A 22,402-nucleotide genomic window follows, 5' to 3' on the forward strand; every position below is an offset into this window, starting at 1 on the left:
GAAACCGGAGTACCCGGAGGAAAACATGCAAACGGGGAGAACATGCAAACTCCACACACACAAGACGGAGGCTGGAATCGAACCCCCAACCCTGGAGCTTTGAGGCGAAGCATCATTTATTTTATTTATTTACATAAAAAAAGAACATCACTGATGTGTCTTTTATTTCAAATTTAATTTCTTATGTGTTTGTAATATCAAGCTCTGGTTGTTCCAAATCCTGTGTTCAAGCAAAACTAAAGTTGAACATTACATATTATGTAATGCAGTTAATTTTTCAATAAATATTCACTTTGGCCCGTGACTTTATCTCAGTTTTATTTGAGTTGAGTATCAATTTGAATTGACACCCCTGGTGTAGATCATGCAGGGATTTTATTTAGTCAGTTTCCTCATACTTCCTTAAACTGATTTAAGTGATAACAGAATTTTATGGGTGTGTGTTTGCATGTGCTGAAAATTCACACAAACAAGAAGCCTGGAAAAAAAAACATGAAGCTAAAATGAGGAGGAGGAACATAATAATTATCAACAGATCAAGATCATGTTTATATTATATTAAATGACAGGAGGGACTTTGCCTTTAGGACCCTTAGAAAGAGACGTCTCAACTGTGTGTGTGTGTGTGTGTGTGTGTGTGTGTGTGTGTGTGTGTGTGTGTGTGTGTGTTTTAACTAAAATTGAAAGTATCTTGGTTCACCTCCAAGTTACACCCTTGTTCTCCATTTAGTGTTTGCTTTCAAATTCAATTTTAAAGCGAAAGAACAATTTGTTGAGTCTAAGTCAACAAGTCTAAAATCTGAGTTTAATTTTATTTATGTTGTGTGGTAATTTCAAAATTTGAGCTGCTTATGAACAAACACTCAGGGCATCTCAGAGAGAAGAAATGGGTTTTACTGTATATCAATATTTACTTGATACAAGATACAAACATTTGTGAGGAAAACACAAGCAGATTCTTATAACGTTTCTACAATATTTTATTCTATAATAGTATGCTACGTAAATAAAAACAGAAATCCTGATGAAACTCTACAAACTCTACAAGTCCTGAGTGTCTACTTTCATATGAGCTTCATATTAACACCACTGTGGAGTGAGACATGACAAAGACTTTTAATCATCAACGTGGACACAATAAAAACAGGAGGAAATTTCTTTTTTGGTTTTAAGAGTTATGATTTAAAGTATTAAACTCAATGTAAAAAATGAGTATATTTTTGTTTCATTTTATTGAGTGACTAATGATTTGTTGACCTGAGATTCATTTTATTTGCCTTGTGTTGCAGCACATTATTTTAAACATGGTTTAAAGTGAGCAGATAAAACTTTGATTCGACACACTCTTCAAAATAAAGGTTCTTAATTTGGTTCTTGGTCTGGGTAGATGTCCTCGCTTTGTTTACATCTTTTCGTTGTGTTCACAGTGTTCTGCCTGATTCCATGCCAAATTCTTAAGGTTTTATTCTGAAAACCTGTTGAGTGACATTACACTCAGCCTCTGAGGAAACCGGTCTTTCGTGAAGTGTGATCAGAGTTAATAAAAACGTTGGACGTCTTCAGAGTCTTCAGACCTGCTGGAATCATGAAGCTTCTAGTGTGCACCTTCCTCCTTGTGCTGCTGTGTACCGCCTCAGGTAAGAGCATCTCAATTTTTGTATCAGACTTTCTTGTAATTTTGGTCTATAGCAGGAAACAAACTGAAATCTGATCAGAGCAGAGAGAAGCGACAGGTGATCCGCAGTAGCGGTATTAATGACATCGGTTCGATTTATAGATAATTGACTTTTTACGGTTCGGTAATGTCATTACAGTTTTTTTGTAAAAAGAAGAAGTTCAAATGAGATCGAAACAGAAATCAGGAAAACACACATGGAATATTGCCATATTTGTCTTTCACGTTTGATATCTGTCCTAATCTAATCTGTGGTATTTTTTTGTTGTTGTTATTTTTTTTTCCAGTGCATTCTCTGCAATGCTTCACGTGTGAAAATGGAGATTGTAAGACTCGAACGGAATGTCCTGAACACACCAACTTCTGCAAAACTGTCTCAACACGTAAGTGCTAAGACAAATCCTGTCCCAGAATTCTCTTTAGTCTGTAGTATGAAGGATTATAGCACAGTACTGCTGAATTCTCAAATCTGATTAGTAGTTCAGCTGCGTCACGTGTGCATCAGTGCACTCGTTCTAACACGTGAGTTGTATGGTGGACATACTATACCTAATAAAATGGCACAATAGTGTAGAAGTTTCCTGTAGGGATGCATGTAGGTCATGGTGAAGGAATTAGTCTCCAGTGTCACAATAAGGTTTTTAGGAGTTTCTTGACTTGTGACAAGATTCTTTTTGTTTATTGTTGTGATCACGTGAATGGATGAAACAAACCTGAATAAGCAGAGTTTAAAGAAGGAAGCAGGGTAAACGGTTGGTCAACCAACCGAACCAAAAGTCAGTGAGGCAAATAATCCAAAATGCAGGATCCACGAGAGAACAAAAGCAAGGTCAGAACACAGATAAAAGGTGGTTCATTTCTAGTGGTTGGTGTTGTAACATAAAAGCCTTTATTATCACCACATACAGTATATTACAGTACACTAGAATTCTTTTCTTTACGTATCCCAACTGAGGAGTTTGGGTTCAAATCATGGGGGCAGATATGATACAGCACCCCTGGAGCAGGGAGAGGTAAGGGCCTGGTTCTATTGTCCAACAATGGCAGCATGGCAGTGCTGGGGCTTGAACTCCAATCCTTGGATCAACAACCCTAACCACTTGAGACACCACTTGTATTTTTACTTCAAGAGGAAAAAAAAACAGGACACGTGAAGAAACATTTAAGCAGACCCACATCCATTAAATCCAGGCTTGAGTAATCTCATTTTATACAACTAAGCATTGGAGGGTTAAGGGCCTTGCTCAGGGGCCCAGCAGTGGTAGCTTGGTGGATTTGAACCCACAACCTTCCAAGTGGTAGTCCAACACCTAAACCACTAGGCCACCACATCCCCAACTGTTTGTATCTGCTAGGATATTAGGATTTTCCACACCATCATATGTATCAGTGACCTCCTTTATACTGTATATACACACACTCAAACAAAACAAAAAAAAAAAAACGCTTGTTTTATTTTTTTATAGAAAAACACTCAACTTTACTATTTTTTTTAATTAATTTTTATTTTCCTTAAATTTCTTGTTTTATTGCCTATAGTCATAAGAAGTTTGCATGAATTCCCCTCAATTTTTTTTAACTATATATTTTCTTATTGTTTAGTTCTTTATTCTATATACTTATAGTCTATATTTCAAACTTACTCTTTTCCTTTGTCGTCTTTTAGCCGATGTGTTCACTCGGACTTGTGAGGAGTTCTGCGTTCCCGGGGTGGACACCTTCTGCTGTCAGGAAGATCTGTGCGGCTGACGAGCGGCTCATCACAACGATGTGGCTTTAAAATAAACTGTACGCTAATCAAATTAAAAATAAAGTTACTCAAGTGATTTAAATGCATAAATAAAAATCTAACAACCTTATCAACATGTTTGCTCTTTCTTTCTTTCTTTCTTTCTTTCTGAAAAAAATTATTCAATTAGATTCAGATTTATTTGTATAGATGATTTTAAGGGATATTAAAAAAGCAATAACATTATTAAAGGAATTAAAGGAATAAATAAATTCAGAATATAAATGATAAATTAAAAATGTTAAAAATTTTAATTATATTTCTTAAATTTAAAAGAAACCAAATGACCTGGAAGTGTGTTAAAACTACAGAATTGTTAAATGGTCATCTACTCATTGCCGTTATAGTAAACAAGGTGACAAATAGTTTTAAAAACATGACTCGATTTATGTCACGTTACATTGTCTTATGCTCTCAGCAATTCTGTAATATCTCGATCCCGCTCCCTTTTACCAGACTTCCATTATTTTCTCCAGACTTCCGATATCTAGACTTTGAAGCATTGGCTTCATCATGAAATATTTACAGGATAACAAATCTAACATGCTTTCTTTCCCATCCGCCTCTCTGTCTTTTTCCACTGCCGTGATCGTGATAGACGACATTGTGACAACATCAGCTAGTGAGTTAGTGAGTTATTAGTCACTTGGTCTAGGTGATCTTTAGTGTACAGATTACACAAGTCATATCTAGCGTAATCTGGTGTAGGGATTTAATGCAACATTGTGGAAAAAGTAGCATAAATAAGACGCAAGAAATTGTGTGTACTGTATGTGTGTGTGTGTGTGTGGGGGGGGGGGGACAACATTTTATCTAAAGGTGTTGAGATAGAATTAATATAATAATTAATTTAGTCATTAATAATTATTAGTGACCATCCTAATGACGTTATTTTATAATGATGTAATGATATTTAATGTTACAAACACGGGTGTGCCGCTCCACCAACACCCAGCTGGATAAAGACAAAAGGATAAAACCGGCTCATGCCAAAATATATAATACGTCTTATTTATATGACTAATTCACACACGTGCTTGTAATTTCAAGGCTTGGTATTTTGTTTAGAGTCAATCTTCATGCTTTGGACTGATATAATTAAGGATAATTAGAATTAGAATTAAGATGTGTTATAGGAAACATCTCAGAGGAACCCAAAATGAAACTTCTCCACAAAACTCTGTCAAAAGAAAGTGTTAATGCAAATAAGTGTACTGTAGGTTGTGTATATTAGAGTCATAGAAAGATTTAGTACACCTGACCAGATAATACAGTGATCTTTATGATCGTCTTTAACGTGTCTAACTCGTTGGTTCTACTTTTCAATCAGCTGGACTGATACGCTCAGTAATCATTTTCATTTGGCTGATATTTTGAGGCAGGATACAATCGAGGTGTAGGTGGAGGAATGATCGAGGAGTACTGGGATGTGAAATCACAGCTGAGTGGATTTCACAAACCTGAAACTTTAATTACGGAGTCACTGCTGCCAATGTGCTACTGTACATAATGCATGCTAACATTAAAGACTCCACTGATCAACATCTAACACGTTGTGTCTCAGAGTTTTGGTGTTTGTACTGTACTTTATCTGGCCTTCATGCTAAATGATCAATGTGAACCAAGTAGCAGACCTGGCCTCACAAGCTTCAGAAAGCTGAGACATCTATTACGTGGCAAGGAACCATTTGGAAAGTCAGATTTTTGTGTTTATAGCTCAGATTATCGACTCGGAGGTTACAGGTGAAACAGTAGCAATGGTCTTCCCAGAAAACTGCTTCTATCCCAAAGGTAACCTCATTAATCCCTGGCTACATTCCAACACCTTATCATCTCCTGACCTGGAGAACCTTAGCGAGGTCTCAGGAGAACCGTCTCATCTCTTCTCGTTCTGACCCGCTAATATATTTCACATACCATCTCTGGTAACAACTACTTACTAGTCACAAACACAGAAGGTCAGAACTTTACAAACAACTTCTTAGTAAAATTTTCCATCACAGTTCCCGCCTTTTGTCCTTGGGACAACACACACACATTTTACTAATCATCAACCATTATAAAAAATACCAGGACTACAGATTGTTGGTGGTTTGGGTTGATGAGCAATGGCTTCGAGGTTAGGACGTCTGTCATGTTGGCGATGGTGCGGCGTAGATGTAACAGACCCAAATGCAGGGATAAAGACGAACCATAGTTTATTAGACAAAAGCCAGTGTTACGCATTAAGCCAGTGTTTCTGGTTTAAATTGTGAATCTATGACTTCAAGAGCATTAATAATCTCAGGGTCTGTGTGTATGTGTGTATGGTTTTATGTGTGTGTGTGTGTGTGTGTGTGTGTGTGTGTGCGTGTGTTTGGGATAGATCAGTGTCTGGTAGATATAGGCCAACAGACAGGGAGTCACATGACCAGATTACTCTGAATACGTAGAAATCTTTTGATGGAACAGATGGAAATGACGACATTATGGACATGCACCGGTAACTGTAACCTTTTGTCCAGAAATGAGTAATACACACACACACACACACACACACACACACACACTACTTTATTTCCCTTGTCACATTAACTACTGGACAATGAAAGATTTAAGCATAGACAGCCTCAGTCTGTTTTCAAACTGATACAGCACTTCTGTCCATTTACAGGAAATGGGCAAATTCACAAAGGCAGTTCAGAGAATTGGGGCTCTTTCACTGATTAAGAGAAAATGTGCGTGAGAGGGAAACGTCCTACTGAAAAGGAAGACATTGCAGAAGTGAAATGATGAAATGGGAGTTACTGTAGATCAGTAAGCATTCAATTAGACTGGAAGATTGGTCTTTTTGTTATCACCATTCATGAACTCAATCATTTCTAATGTACACAATTTACCTAGATACTGAAACGACCTCTTTAAAAAAATAAAGAATATTTACAGGACGGAGGATCATGTGGTCTAGACATGTGGAGAAATGACTATATCATCACCATGATGTGTAATTTCTGGTTTCTCAACCTCAGCTGTATCACTACAGTTCATGAAAGAAATTTTTAAGGGATGGGTATTTATTTATACAGTATAACTTTTTTAAAATCCTTCTCAGTCAGGTACTATTGTTGATTATACCTTCCTGTGATATTTCCCCATAAATATAGTTAGTAATATTTTTAAAAATATAATCCATAGGTTAATATATGATTCATAAACACAGACCCATCACGTTTAACGGCATTTACGTGTCTCTCAGGATCCCAGTCTCAAACCTGTGAAGATTTCTAAGCTATTCATATCTATACTTATATCTATATAACTACTCGTTTATTCTGTACAATGTATTTGTCTTACGTTACATCCCGAGCACCTTTCGAATAAAGGGTGCCGATAATTCTGGAGATACCCGAAGTTTGTTTGTTACAAAGCAATAACAGAGCTCAGTGAGGGGCTTGTGTTCATGTGAGCTAATCCGAGAGCAGAAATGGTGCTGCCCATTTGTTGGATTATGTGACAGATTTCGTTCAGTGTTAATCTGTGGAACAGCAGGCAAACTGGAGAGCTTCTTACATCAGCACTCTGGATCTCCACATCCATCATATCAGTCAGCCTCTGAAGAACAGCTCCAGCATGAACCTCTTCTGTTTCTCTCTGGTAAGACTTCTGGCTCTACGTCTATGGATTGACAGATTAATTAATGGACTGGTTAGTGCTTTTATTTATTTATTTATTATTTATTATTTTATGCTGCTTCTCTGATGACCCGGCGTTCTTCTGTTGTCATGTTTAAAAAGGTCTTGTTCTGGGGATCATGAAAAGGCTCCTAATAAGTTGCACCTAATATGAGAAACGGATTCAAAATCAGGACGGGTCTGAAAAATGCTCGAGCTGTCATTTCTCAAAAAACAAAAATTAGCGTACTCTTAGCATTTTAGACCGTCTTCGAATGCCAAGTCAATTTAATACTTTTTAACCAGATTGCCCATCATGCACCGTGGAATACACCGGTTTACTGTTTACACTGTACACACTTTACAATTGAAAAGTGTAACTGCTAAAGAAGTGTACATTTAAAATGTACACAGGGATGTGGTAGCCTAGTGGTTAAGGTACCAGACTACAAGCTAGAAGGTTGTGAGTTCGATTCCCATGTCCACCAGGCTGCCACTGCTGGGCCCCTGAGCAAGGCCCTTAACCCTCAGTTGCATAAAATGAGATAAAATATGTAAGTCGCTCTGGATAAGGACGTCTGCTAAATGCTGTAAATGTAAAAATAAATAAAGACCAGAGCACTGAATACATTCTACGGCGCTATGGTTGTATCAAAGATTTTACAGAAAGTAAACACAAATTGCAAAAAAAAAACCTAACTGTAAATATGGCCCAATTTTTAGCAGTACAACCCTTATTAAAAGCTCCATCCTAACATGTATGTGTACATAATGCTAGATGTATTGCCTAACTTTGATTAGATTAAATTAGATTAGATTAGATTAGATTCAACTTTATTGTTATTGTAAAAAACACGGTGTGGAGTGTGAAGGGCATAAACAATGTTCTACAAATTGAAAATCCTTGTGAAAAAGTGAGACATAAAGGACAAAAATAGCATAAGAGTCATATGCATAAAAACAGTAATGATGTAAGGAAGAAGTCATAAGAGGGCGTGTTAATAAACAAGAATTAAAATAATCAACAGTGGAGTGATTCGGGGGGCACGGTGGCTTAGTGGTTAGCACGTTCGCCTCACACCTCCAGGGTTGGGGGTTCGATTCCCACCTCCGCCTTGTGTGTGTGGAGTTTGCATGTTCTCCCCGTGCCTCGGGGGTTTCCTCCGGGTACTCCGGTTTCCTCCCCCGGTCCAAAGACATGCATGGTAGGTTGATTGGCATCTCTGGAAAATTGTCTGTAGTGTGTGATTGCGTGAGTGAATGAGTGTGTGTGCCCTGCGATGGGTTGGCACTCCGTCCAGGGTGTATCCTGCCTTGATGCCCAATGACGCCTGAGATAGGCACAGGCTCCCCATGACCCGAAGTAGTTCGAATAAGCGGTAGATGAATGAATTAATGAATGAATGGAGTGATTCGATACTAATGTTATGTCTTCAAAGTTTATATTGGTTTCCTATAAAAGCACATTCTAAAGCAATTTCCCGTGGGTTAGTTTACAAATAAATAAATAAATAAATAAATAAATAAATTCGAGCTTGTTTATCCTAATGCATGGAGTAAAACTTTGTTCCAGCTTTACACAAGCCAGCACCGGAGAATCCTTCCATGAATACAAAAAGAAGGCTCACAGGAAATATCTTGTCAATGTTCACCGTTTTTATTGTTCGAATGAATATTTAATTATTATTTTTTAGGTTCATTATAAGCCTGTGAAGCTGAGAAGCTTAGATTAGAAGCTGAGATTGAGACTTCCTGTTCAGCTGACAATACTGAGCTCAGTTACACTTTTGTGCTGTTGTTGAAGTGCTAGTTTGTAAAAAAGAAAAAAATAAATAAATCAGGATTAACAGTAGATAAACTGCATTAACCTCACAGTGACCTCAGATTTCCAGCAAGACATCGAATAATGAACAAGAGCCATGAACGAAGTCTTTATACTTATTCTATTTAGGTGCTAGATGCTAGATATTTAGGTGCTATTTAGGTGCTAGATACAAAAAAAAACAACAAAAAAAAACACCCTTAGGTATATAATCAAGTGAAATTGTTTTTTTGTTTTTTTTTTCTGAATCAAACACATTTTTCATTGTTCAAGTGAAAAAACAATAACATGTTTGAAACTGTCTTGAAAAAAAAATATATCCCAAATAAATAAACCACATTCTTGCATTATGATAAAATGATTAAATTTATATTGATATATTTTATACAGTATTTCAGTTTCTTTGCTATGATATAGTATGATATAGATATTATAAAGTTATTAGTAAATTCCTATTGAATTTATATTCTAGTCAATTCATATTAAACCTGGACTGTTTCCCAAAAGCACTGGTGCAAATATCTTCGTAACTGTTCTCTCTTTCGATCTGTTGCCCCTTTTCCACCGAGGCAGTTCCAGTGCTGGTTCGGAGCCAGAGCCTAATTTAGAACCAGTTCTTTCTGTATCGACAGCCAAAGCACCGGCTCTGAACCAGGAAAAGTGGTTCTTAAGTAGCACCAAAACATTGTTGGTCTAGACTTAAGAACCGCTTGTGTCAGGGGCTGTGGGCGGGGTTAATGTTAGCACATTTGATAATGCACCTTAAGTATACTAATGTTTAATACACTTTTACTTTACCACGATATGATACATTATCAGCACACATGATAGTAAGTAGCTACATGCTAAGGCTACCTTTTTTCTGTGTTAATGATAAAATAACGTTATGTACTTTCTCGATAACAACCTCCGTTTATACAGATTACATGGAGCTGCACGTACACGTTGGATTCGCTACTTTTGGATGCTAATGTAGGTTCACAAAGCCATGAGCATTAACAGTAAAGCAACATCCACCATTGTTGATGTGTTTGTGTTTGCCGCTGCTGCACTAAAGTTGCTGTGTAACGTGACACGTATACAGTGACGTCAGACTCGGCTCTGTGATGGCTCTCTAGCCGGTGGAAAGCCAAACCGGTTCTTAGGAGGTTCACCAGTGGAACCAACTTTGAACCAGCACCAGTGCTAGCTCTGAACCAGCACCCGGTTCTTTTTGGTGGAAAAGGGGCATGTGAGTGACATCGGGCCTCATTTATCAAGCTGTTTACCAACGCATTTATACGTAACCCATTAGAACAAGAAAGAAATTTACACAAGAAATTTGGAATTCTGTAAAATCTGAAAAATTACAACAAACAAACAAACAACAACAACAAATAGTTGAGATCAGTAGAAATATTTTGTTTGGTTTACATAAAACTATGACGTAACAAAACGTGAATTCGTGGCTTATACATAACTGAATTTAAACATTTCTAATAACTAAATTGTACGACGTAGAGCGAGCGTGATCGACTCACGTTGTATTAACGTAAACCAGTTACAGTGTGAAATCTCTCCAGATGTTGTTGCTGATGTGAACTACAGAATAACTCCAGTGTTACATTCAGGAGATTAAAACATGTCTGCTAGAGCAGTGCAGTGGTGATGAGTCTGTTACTAAACACCAGCGTTAGGGGTTTGATTCTCAGCTCACAGTTTATTCAGAAATTCGAAAATACACGCCCAGTAGTGTTGGATGTACGAAAATGTTACACAAATCAATCAAATAGAACCGACGAACACGTTTGAAGGAAGTAAATTCAACAAGCTGGTCTAATACCAGTGAGTTAGCTCTGATAGATCTCATAAGTTGTTGTGTAGTTTTATCACTTGTAAGTAATGCAGTATATCTGCTTGGTACAGTAGGGTTATGAAGTGCACTCTCTGTGTATTTATATAAACCTGTTATAGAAAATAATTCATTGTTAATGTTCCTCCAAATACATTGTATACTTCCTGCCTTTACCCTGATTGTTCATTTTGTGCTTACTCTCTGTGCACTTCACCTTTTATGGTGTTTTGTGGGCGTTGCTACATGCAAATGAGCTGATTAACATCAACACACCAGTATGAAGACAATCCTAAGCTTTTATGAATCTGGGAGGAAAGTTTTACTTTGGTTTGTTTTACACAAATATTTACACACAACTTTACTAAAAGATAAATGAAAAAGACTCTCACATTGAAGACAACAATAAGCTAGCATAGTAACTTTTGGAAACGTTTTTCTTTTTACTTTAATATTTACCCTTACAAGAATACTCTTAAATACCCCAATATCCTACTGTACCTATGATGTAAAAAACACCAAAATAAAAGTCCTGCATATAGAAATATGTAAAAATAGATTCAGAGAATTCAGAGAATAGGAAACAAAATCAGTTCCACATTATGCCATCAAGGCTTGAAATTTTGGTGTAATAGTAATATTTTGAGGAAAACTTCTGATTGGACAGCTTCAGGGTCTTGAGTGCAAAAGGCTGAAAAGATATTCCACAAGAATCCAAACATGATCAGAACGAGCGAATAATGAGAGTAAAAATTTTAGAGGTATAAAGAGGAAATGCTTGTTATTATGAATGTGTTGTTTATCCTAAGCATTAAACAGTAACTGTGTAAGGAATAAATCATAAGGAGGCATAGTGAAGAAAATCATCAACTCTGGAGTGGAGATACTAGTAAAAAAAAAAATAATAATAACAATAAATAATATAATATTATATAATAATAATATATGTCACGGGGCATGGTGGCTTAGTGGTTAGTACGTTCGCCTCACACCTCCAGGGTTGGGGTACGATTCCCGCCTCCACCTTGTGTGTGTGGAGTTTGCATGTTCTCCCCGTGCCTCGGGGGTTTCCTCCGGGGGTTTGGACTGGGGGTTTCCTCCCCCAGTCCAAAGACATGCATGGTAGGTTGATTGGCATCTCTGGAAAAATTGTCCCTAGTGTGTGATTGTGTGAGTGAATAAGAGTGTGTGTGTGTGTGCCCTGTGATGGGTTGGCACTCCGTCCAGAGTGTATCCTGCCTTGATGCCCGATGACGCCTGAGATAGGCACAGGCTCCCCGTGACCCGAGGTAGTTCGGCTAAGCGGTAGAAAATGAGTGAGAGAGAGTATATGAGTCACATTGATGAAGCTTTGCTTGTAAGTGATTATAATCTATATATATAATTGACCACACTGAAAAAAAAAAAAATCATCAAATCCAACATTAATCCATGCTTTTTTTTTATTTATTTATTTTATTATTCAAACAGACAATTATAATATTTACAGAAAAGAAATTAGATGCAAAATACTAATACAAAGACCAACAAAGTCCATGCTTTTTAAGTCTCAGCATCAGGTGGTGTGTTTTGCAGGAAGGCTCCATGGATAGTCTGTATGAGGCGGTGAGAGATGACGGAGAGACTCAAGTCTACGACGTCCCCAACAGATCAGACAGTTCATCTGATCTTCTCCACCACTGCATTCGCTGTACAGGAGCCACGTCTCGTGTGGTAACGATGCACCATGACTTAATAAACTCAAGCATTGTATTGCTATATTTTTTATTATTAATAATAGAATTTTGTCCATTTATTTATCCCCTGTCCTGTACAGCTAATTCCATACATACAGTCACTTCCTGTCATACTTTGTGTATGTGATCAATACAATTTGAATTTCACTTGAAAATTTATTTGAATTTCAACTTCTTATGATTCATTTTGCAACTCAAAATATTCAGGTTTTATGCAGTTTATACACTTTGCTGGAAATACAATTTCTAATCGATTTTTTTTGGTATTTTTTTTTTTTTTTTTACAAGCAAGCACTTACAAGTATACAGCATCACCTCGACGAGCTTCTTCTACTTTCATTCGCTTGAGTAATCTTTGTCATTTTGCTTTTCTTTTTTCTCACCAGGATTTTTCACAAATCAACTCCACTAATTCCGAAAAGAAGAAAATAAGGTACGTTCCTTTGTTTTATTCGGAATGCATATTCATGTTCTTGTATGTTCCTGGGGAGAATTAAGCACATTAACCACAGCCTCTTTACCAGGCTTCCTCCTACCTCTTTATCTTCTAAGCCCAGACCACATGTCTATTTGTGTAGAAGCTGCTTGGATGGAAATCCCGTGACATCGTTTCCTGCTGAAACACATCTACGTACTAATCTAATAAATTAATAAAACGTAATGTAATGTGAATTTTTTTCAATTTCATTTTAATTTTCAATTTCATTTGAATTTTTTTTTTCAATTTCATTTATTTTTTTTTTCATTTATATAACGCTTTTAACAATAAACATTGTCTCAAAGCAGCTTTACAGAAGTATAGAAACAGAGAAAAAAAATAAATAAAAATTTAAAAATTAAAATAAATAAATACATACATTTAAAGTTTAAAATTAATTTTAAAATATTATTTAAAAAATTTTATATAACTCTAATATCTATCTCTAATGAATGATCATTCAATTCACCCTATTTCCATTTTTTTTTTTAAATCAGGTCTAAATATCCCGATACTCGTGTTTTGCTTTTGCTTCTTAGAACTTCTTAGACTTTGGCAAAAGTTTGTACACTTCTGCACATACTGTAGTTCAAATTTTGTAACTACATCTGTGAACATAAAATGTAGGACATTGCTGTGGTCATGAACGAGCTCCAGCTGCTCAGCAGGACAGTTTATTTCCCTTCACTGCCTTCATGACGAACAGCGATGTTCAGTGGGGTGTTAAGGAAATATGTGCTCTAACAAATGGCTCTTGTTTTGTTCCTCATTCCAGCCAATTACCGAAGTCCGTCTCTGAAAACAATGCATTAGGTATGTACAGTATTTAAATAACGCTTTTCCGATAAATTGGTGCTGACTGGAATAAACACACCTAGAAGTCAGAATGCAGCTGAACCAGACAAACTACCACCATCAGGTTTTTTTTTAAAGAAAACCTGCTAGCTGAACTTTTATTTTTTACTTCCTTGTTAAATTAACTCTGTAGTATCTATGTAGTATCTCACATAGAGTGAATTGTCTGTATTGCTGAATTCAGTTCAGTGGGAATTTGTATACTGCTTAGTCAATAAGAGCTGCATAGACTTTAGGGTCTTTATGATTACAGCAGCAGCTCTTAGGGACAAATCTGCAATATCCATGACAGATTATTCACAGAGACATGAGGGATTCTTGGGTAGAAACCACTATTCAAACTCTGGGATGTACAGAGGAGCTTGCGATTTTTCAAAATGACCCCAGATTTTCAGGAGACTTGGGCCGAGATGTGTGGTGTGATGTCATCACCGGCTGCATTCAGCCAAATCCCTCTTCCATTCACGTGTGTTGAACATGAGTACAGCGATCATAGAAAGTCATAACATATGTGTCTTCACTGCTAGGAGTTTAAAAGAAGAGTCCTGTGCTGGAAATTCATTAAAAAAAAATTAAATACATAAAATTAATATTAATATTAATATTTATATTATTGTTATTATTATTGTTACTATTGTTATTATTATTGTTATTATTAATAACAATAATAATAACAATAATAATAATAATAATAATAATAATAATAATAATAATAATAATAATAATAATAAAATTCACAAACTCCTGGATGGACTGAAGTGTGTCCATGTTGCATGCTGGTAAGAATCTGCACATATACTGTATAATAATAATAATAGTAATAATAATAATAATAATAATAATAATAATAATAATAATAATAATAATAATAATAATAATAATAATAAAAGACAAACAATGTGAGTTATGTGTACTGTAGCATGACCAGTTATCAGATATTCTTTGCTCTAGTTATATCATTGACTCATGTTTGTGCAAAAGTTTGTGCACCTGTTGGACTGAACAAAAAAAAAGATGTTCTGTAAAAAAGACAAAACAATGATTTCAGTGTGTTAGTCTTCACAAATGTTCTTTCATTCACAAGTAAAAGTTCAGAATGCGTTTAACTAAATCAGTATCGGTTTCAAATGGTATCAAACATCTGCATCCTCTTTTCTCAGTGGGATAGAAATATTCTCTGATTCTAGGCCGACTTACTCGAAAAGTTCCTTTCATATTCTTTGAACTGCTTTTGGACTTCCTTCTTTTAGTCCTTTAATCGACTATCGGATGTTTTGGATAGTCGTGCTGTTGCAGGATGTATTTATGTAAAATACAAATGGATTATATTATTTAGATAGTCTCCATTTTTTAAAAAAAAAAAAACAATGTTTTTCAATAAAGTGTTAATAGAATCTTCTTACTGTTATTGTTTTGTTGTTCAAAATTATAATAAAATTCAAAGTAAGATCAAATTTTCAGAGTATATTAAGATTTAAAATAATCGTTTGCTTTTTCAATTTCATTGTTTTTGCTGTTTGTTTTTTTTCTTTCCTTTTATTTTCTTGTATTATTGTATTTTCATTATTTTCTTTTCTTTCTTTCTTTCTTTCTTTCTTTCTTTCTCTAGATGTTAAGTCTCTCTTATAAAACATTAAAGTATTTAAATAAACACGTTTAAATAAACTTTTAAATAATATTTTCAGTTTTACCTTGTTTCAGGATTTACACTTTTTCTTTGTTTCAGGATCAAGAGAAAGGATTATACATTTTTTACATTTTTTTTATATTTTTTTTAATTCTTCAGTTAATATGATGATGATTTTCTTCTTCAGTATACAGTAACTAAAACACTGTGATCATTTCCACCAGCAAACTCAAGCCTTTGTTTTATTTTAGTCAGAAGCATGAAGCAAGACGAATTCTGTACCAAGAGAGAAAATCACCATCACATGAACTCTAACCAGAGAGAAAACAAGCTTCCTGTACAGGTCAGGAAACATCACACTTTCTAACTCTCTCTCTCTCTCTCTCTCTCTCTCTCTCTCTCTCTCTCTCTCTCTCTCTCTCTCTCTTGCACCTACGTTTCATGCTGCAGACGACAGAAATGTGAAATGTTGCACATTATTACATCAGCTCAGTTTTGTTTGGCTCACAGTTTTTTTTTTTGTGTGTGTGTGTGTTTTTTTAATTGTCTTAAAGTAAATGTATGGCAAAGAAAAACAAATCAAGCTGTCACAACATAAACACACACACATGCACATACACACACACAAGCTGTCATTCACACACACTCACACAGACACACACACACGCACAAGCTGCCATTCACACACACACACATACGTATTCACACTCAAGCTGTCATTCACACACACTCATTCAGACACACTCACACACACACACAAGCACAAGCTGTCATTTACACACAAACACACACACAGACACACACAGACGCACTCACTCACACACACACGCACACACTTTCAGTCATATCAGGATGCAGATGTATGACCTGCACCAAGTGACCTTACTACTGTTTTTACTCCCCTGTAGAAGGTTGTTGGTGATGTCTGAAGTCTCAAACAGAACCACAAAGAAAGAATCTGAGATCTGTTACAAGAAAAAATGCAGTGTTTTTAATTAATGTCTTTTCAAAGTATTTTTTTCTTTTCTTTTCTCTTACAATAAAATATTCTGCCTCTCTCAAACTCAGAGCTTTGTCAGAATAAACTATACAGTAAGATAATCTCATGGTTGAAGCTTCTGCCTCAGCAGAAAGAGAAAAAAAACTTGCCTCCCCTCTCTCTCTCGCTCTCTCTCCCTCTCTCTCCCTCTCCCACTCTCCCTCTCTCTCTCTCTCTCTCCCTCTCTCTCTCTCTCTCTCTCTCTCTCTCTCTCTCTCTCTCTCTCTCCATCTCTCTCCCTCTCTCTCTCTCTCTCTCTCTCCCTCTCTCTCTCCCTCTCTCTCTCTCGCTCTCTCTCTCTTTCTCTGTCTCGCTCTCTCTCCCGCTCTCACTCTCTCTCCCTCTCTCTCTCTCTCTCTCTCTAACAGCTCTGTGAGGTAATTTCCACCTTCAGCATGTGTACTCTGGAGGGGCTTTTCCCAGTGCACGTTCATCCATTCGTCACTGTTAGAAGGCGGGAATGTGGTTACACAACTGATGTGGGTCATGATAATGAAATTGTTACATTTATTTTAGAGAAATGGTGTAAGAATCACGATTAACATCAACACATTACAAAATCAGAAATTAACACTGCACAAAAACAAGATGCATGTTACTGTATGTCATAGAACATTCTATAACTACACTGGAAAAAACAAAATCTAAGAAAGTAAAAAAAATGTCTTGCCATTTTTTTGCCATAAAAGATAAAAAGTCTTATAAAATACATTGCACACTAGCTCATAAATCTTAATTTAAGAAAATTGGTCTTCTTCTTTCTTGACAATTAAATGTTAACTCCTTTTGAGGTAGATTTTACCAGAAACAAGTGAAAGCTATACAGTGCAAGTTTTGGTGCATGTTCAATTAGATTGTTGTGCTAATTTTAAGAATAATAGCACCCTAAAATCTCTAATTTCAAGAATCTTAATTAAGAAAGGTCAAAGATTTGTTTTCTGTTGTCGTTTGAATATAAACACTTGGTCAAAAAGTGGTTTTATTCTGATTTATTATATTTCTTATCAACAAACATACATACAGTTTATCCAAGGAATATTCTGGGTAAGCTAATTTTGACCTGTACTTTGGATTAATGTTACCCAATGTGTAGTAAAGCATGAGCAACTTATTCTTTGAAGCATGAGACCCAGGTGGATTGCAAATTTCGATTTCATCTGAATAAAGGATTATCTGTAAAGCATATACCAGTAGCTTAAATTTCTTCCCATCTATACAGACTGGAATGTCTCAGGCAGAGGTCAGAGATGCACCAGGAATCATAATGAGGACACAGGAATATCGTCACAACAAACAGGAGACCCGAACTTCTGCCACAACGATTGGTATTTACACAGATTTTTAAAATCTATCCTTTTCAAATCAATTTTATTTTCAATATAAAAGTTGATGCATCTCCATTTTTATATCACAGCTATCTCAGAAAGCATGGAGGCAGCTGGAGATGGACATGCCTTCCCAGTTTTTCCAGAGAATTCCAGCTTTTCCATGAGACAGAGACAGATCAATGAGCACTGGAGTAACCCTACAGAACAACTCCAGGTCTGGACACCAACTCATCATGTCTGCCATCGACCGCTCACTGTGTACCACATTCATCTGCAGGACTTCTCCATAAACAACCTGGCTGAGGGTAAAAGTCGGAATAAAGCATCCTCACCTCCGGGAATGGTGCGCTCCATCACCAGCATGGATTTGAGTGTCTCTGATGTAAGTACTAACTTATTTAGAATAATAATTGTGTTCAAGAGCTTGTTTCCAAATAGTCTGTTAGCGCCAATTCCAATCAAACAAGGAAAGGCCAATCCCAATAGGATCAACACATCTGCATCCTGTTTCAAGCCAGTCATCCTGTACTTAAACTCCACCCTCCAAAAGTGCTCAAAATGAAATAAAATATTCTGGAAAAAGCAGAGTGATGCTGTTAATGTACTGGATTCAACACTACAGTACAATCTCTCAGATTATTCACTCCATTCAGTGGGAATGAAAATCAAAATATGAAAAATGAAAAGTATGAAGGAGTAGAAAGAAAGAAAGAAAGAAAGAAAGAAAGAAAGAAAGAAAGAAAGAAAGAAAGAAAGAAAGGAAGAGAAAGTAATAACAAGAAAGAAAGAAAGAAAGAAAGAAAGAAAGAAAGAAAGAAAGAAAGAAAGAAAGAAAAGAAAGAAAGAAAGAAAAATTGGAGAAATGGGATTTTATAAAAGTAAACACAAGTATATTTTAAAGTATACAGTTTAAATATAAGAAAACATATTTATTAGTTCATATAAAGCACAATAGAGCACTCCTAATGTTCTCTGGACCACTGTGCTAAAGTTTTAGGATTGATTTATAAAAAAAAAAAATTAATAACATTTTATTTTTATAATGTTTATAACAATGGACATTGCCACAATGCAGCTTTATAGAAATCCAGAAATAATATTTGAATTCATAAATAAAATTATTCCTAATTAAAAAAAGAATGAAAAACAGGATAACAACCCAGGGCCTATACTGGAGCCTTGTGGAACACCATAGTGTATTTTTAAGGTTATCAGTGAACTCGTTTGACTGAGACAACGTTTTCAAACCATACAAATAAAATATAACAGCTACCTATAATTAATTAATTAATTAATTAATTAATTAATTAAATCATTATTTTTATTATGTGTCATAATGTCTCTGATAATAATTGTAGAAAAAAAAACCCAAAATGCCTGAATTTGTTTGAGCCTTATAGAATACAGTTTGCTAGTATATGGCTGCTGTATTCAAGAAGAAAGATAAATATAAAATACAAAAATTAATCACGATAAACCTACAGAAACACTGCTACAAATATACCTGAAATAAAAATAAACATTTGTAGGTTACTTTTTGTTTCCATTTTTCCATGTGCCTCACATACTAGAAAGTAGAAAATGTCAGATTTTAGGAACCACACAAATGCATCGGAAAATCTGAGCATATTATCTAATATCTGCAATAATTTATTTACAGAATACTTCAGGATTACAATACAGTGATATGCAGGTGTGTAAATGTATGGGTAATGTAAATACATGTAAATGTATGGGTTTAATTGGGTAACATTCTTACTCTAAAAAAAGAATAAGCCTACAGAATCACCTGATTTCTATTAATAATCTTATGTGGTAAGAAAAAAAATCAGTGAGGGGAAAACCACCACGTACTGATCTGCTGTACAGATGGATAACAGCCACCCACAAGCTCCTCCAGATCAACAAAATGACTAAGAAGACGGTTAGAGTAAAACACATAATAAGCACATATTAAATACATATTTGTTTAACAAATATTTAACCCCTTTTGGAATAGATATAGACTTCTGGATCATTTTCAATCAGTATAAAGACATGAATGATGTTCTGTCTGTGAGTCTGATCTAAAATGAGTCAGAACTCATTTCAGTAGTTCAGGCTTTCGATGTGAGACGTGCGTTTTTCCCTCTGTTGATAATCTTATACAGAATTTTAGTAGTTGAAGATACACGCACTCAGATTTGAGCTGCTTATGAACAAGAAATTGGGGCATCTGATAAATGAAAGAGCAGAAATGGGTTTGATATAGAATCAGAATAAGATTTATTCACCAAGTGTGCGCAGACACACAAGGAATTTGTTGTGGTTTTTAAGGTGCCTTTCCTGATTTGCTGGCTGACCCAAACCAAACAGTTATAGAAGAGCATAGAACCTACTCAATAACAGCCGAGTAAAACTGTGTGCTCTGTGCCTGTGGCAGGTTGAACTGTTTTAGTTGACAAAGGAAGTACAACCTCTGCTGTGCCTTTTTCACATTGGAGTCAATTTGAAAGTCCCACTTCAGGTCCTGGGAGATGGTGGTTCCCAGGAACTTGAATGACTCTACTGCAGCCACAGTGTGGTCCATGATGTTATGTGGGGGAGTGCAGAGGGGTTTCTCCTGAAGTCTACTATCATCTCCACAGTTTTGACTGTATTGTCATCTGCAAATTTCAGGAGCATGACAGAGAGGTGTTTAGAGGTGCAGTCATTTGTGTACAGAGAGAAAAGCAGTGTGGAGAGAACACAGCCCTGAGGAGCACCACTGCTGATGGTGTGGGTGTTGGATGTGAGTTTTCCCAGTCTCATTCCCTGCTGCCTGTCTGTCAGGAAGCTGGTGATCCACTGACAGATGGAGGTTGGTACAGAGAGTTGTGTCAGTTTATTCAGGAGGGTACCTGGAATGATGGCGTTGAAGGCGGAGCTGAATTCCACAAACAGGATCATTGCATAAGTCCCTGGTTTGTCCAGATGTTGGAGGATGTAGTGCGGTCCCATGTTGACTACATCACCCACAGACCTGTTTGCTCGGTAAGCAAACTGCAGGGGGTCCAGCAAGGGTCCAGTGATGTCCTTCAAGTAGGCCAACACCAGTCTCTCAAAAGCAATGGGCCTGTAGTCATTTTCTTCTGTGACACAGCTCCGGTATCAGTTGAAGATCAATGTGAAGATGGATGATAGCTGGACAGTGCAGGCTTTGAGGTTGGCTGGAGAGGCACCTTCTGGGCCTTTGGCTCTCCTTATCTTCTGTTTGCTGAAGACTTTGCATACATCATCTTCAAAGATCTTGAGTACAGGCTGAGGAACAAGTAGGGGGAGGCAGGGGGAGGTTGTTGATATCCATGTTGTAAGATACTCAGAACGAGTGTGAGGTGTCAGACCAGGCTTTAGTTTTTCAAACCTTTTTCAAACCTGCAGTAGAACTCGTTCAGGTCTTTAGCCATTTGTGGATTGGCCTCAGTGCAGGGGAATGGTTTCTTGTAACTGGTGATGGCTTTCAGGCCTTTTCACACTGATGTAGATTTGCTTACTTTTAAGATTATTTCTTCATATAAATGCGTTCCTTGAAGATGGTTTCATTTTCTGAAAGTTTAAATTAATATATTAACCCCTAGCATTTTATAGAAAAACAGAAATACTTAAGAAACACTACAAATTTTTAAAGTCGCGAGTGTCTACTTTCATATAAACTTTATATTAACACCACTGTGGATTGAGACATGACAAAGACGTTCAATCATCAACATGGACACAATAAAAACTGGAAGAAACTCCAATTATGGTCTCTGGGAAAGTACAGTTTATACAGTAGATACCATACAACTAAACTGAATAAAGAACACTCATATTAATTCTAAAAAAAAAAATAGATCAGATTTGTTTTTCCAGCACGTCCTACAGATCATTGATCGGATTAAGATCTGTGGAATTTGGTAGCCAAGTCAATATCAAGTTCCTCGCAGACTGGGTCACCTCGGGTCATGGGGAGCCTGTGCCTATCTCAGGCGTCATTGGGCATCAAGGCAGGATACACCCTGGACGGAGTGCCAACCCATCGCAGGGCACACACACTCATCCACTCACGCAATCACACACGACAATTTTCCAGAGATGCCAATCAACCTACCATGCATGTCTTTGGACCGGGGGAGGAAACCGGAGTACCCGGAAGAAACCCCCAAGGCACGGGGAGAACATGCAAACTCCACACACACAAGGTGGAGGCGGGAATCGAACCCCGACCCTGGAGGAGTGAGTCGAATGTGCTAACCACTAAGCCACCGTGCCCCCCCCGAAAGAGGCCATAGTATTAGTATTACGGAATATCATTACCATAAACAGATGTTCTTGTTTGGTAGAAATGTTTAGGTAGGAGGTACGTGTCAAAGTAACAAGCACATGAATGTCAGGATCTAAGGTTTCCAGAAGAACATACAGATGCTCAGAACATCACACTGTTCCACTGGAACAAGATAATCAATGTTTTTCACTTCACCTGTCAATGATTTACATGTTATGGCTGATTGTCTTATATTTAAAACCAAATACAGTATATTTATATAGATTATCTCTCAGGTCACATGTGTGAAG

General features: G+C 36.5%; 2 protein-coding genes across 2 annotated transcripts; both read left to right on the forward strand.

Annotated features, from left to right (window-relative positions):
- The first annotated feature begins 1,485 nt into the window (after nt 1–1,485).
- ly6d (lymphocyte antigen 6 family member D) lies at nt 1,486–3,534 on the forward strand. The gene is made up of 3 exons (XM_060888205.1): nt 1,486–1,637; nt 1,963–2,058; nt 3,342–3,534. Exons 1-3 carry the CDS (start codon nt 1,586–1,588, stop codon nt 3,422–3,424), a joined length of 231 nt encoding a protein of 76 aa, XP_060744188.1. The 5' UTR covers nt 1,486–1,585; the 3' UTR covers nt 3,425–3,534.
- Nucleotides 3,535–13,714: 10,180 nt separating this feature from the next.
- Nucleotides 13,715–21,113, forward strand: LOC132857774 (uncharacterized). The gene is made up of 6 exons (XM_060887811.1): nt 13,715–13,794; nt 15,715–15,806; nt 17,722–17,827; nt 17,917–18,212; nt 20,642–20,842; nt 20,952–21,113. Exons 2-6 carry the CDS (start codon nt 15,723–15,725, stop codon nt 21,111–21,113), a joined length of 849 nt encoding a protein of 282 aa, XP_060743794.1. The 5' UTR covers nt 13,715–13,794; nt 15,715–15,722.
- The last annotated feature ends 1,289 nt before the right edge of the window (nt 21,114–22,402 follow it).

Source organism: Tachysurus vachellii, chromosome 15 (genome assembly GCF_030014155.1).
Source record: "Tachysurus vachellii isolate PV-2020 chromosome 15, HZAU_Pvac_v1, whole genome shotgun sequence".
In the NCBI taxonomy this organism is placed as follows: Eukaryota; Metazoa; Chordata; class Actinopteri; order Siluriformes; family Bagridae; genus Tachysurus; species Tachysurus vachellii.

Bases quoted from the DNA above. Each gene is read 5' to 3' on its own strand.
- ly6d (XM_060888205.1), top strand. From the start codon at position 1,586: ATGAAGCTTCTAGTGTGCACCTTCCTCCTTGTGCTGCTGTGTACCGCC. The intron at 1,638-1,962 runs GTAAGAGCATCT...TTTTTTTTCCAG, and splicing joins GCTGCTGTGTACCGCCTCAG to TGCATTCTCTGCAATGCTTC. The intron at 2,059-3,341 runs GTAAGTGCTAAG...GTCGTCTTTTAG, and splicing joins CTGCAAAACTGTCTCAACAC to CCGATGTGTTCACTCGGACT.
- LOC132857774 (XM_060887811.1), top strand. From the start codon at position 15,723: ATGAAGCAAGACGAATTCTGTACCAAGAGAGAAAATCACCATCACATG. The intron at 15,807-17,721 runs GTCAGGAAACAT...CCATCTATACAG, and splicing joins AAAACAAGCTTCCTGTACAG to ACTGGAATGTCTCAGGCAGA. The intron at 20,843-20,951 runs GTAAGCAAACTG...TCTGTGACACAG, and splicing joins CCCACAGACCTGTTTGCTCG to CTCCGGTATCAGTTGAAGAT.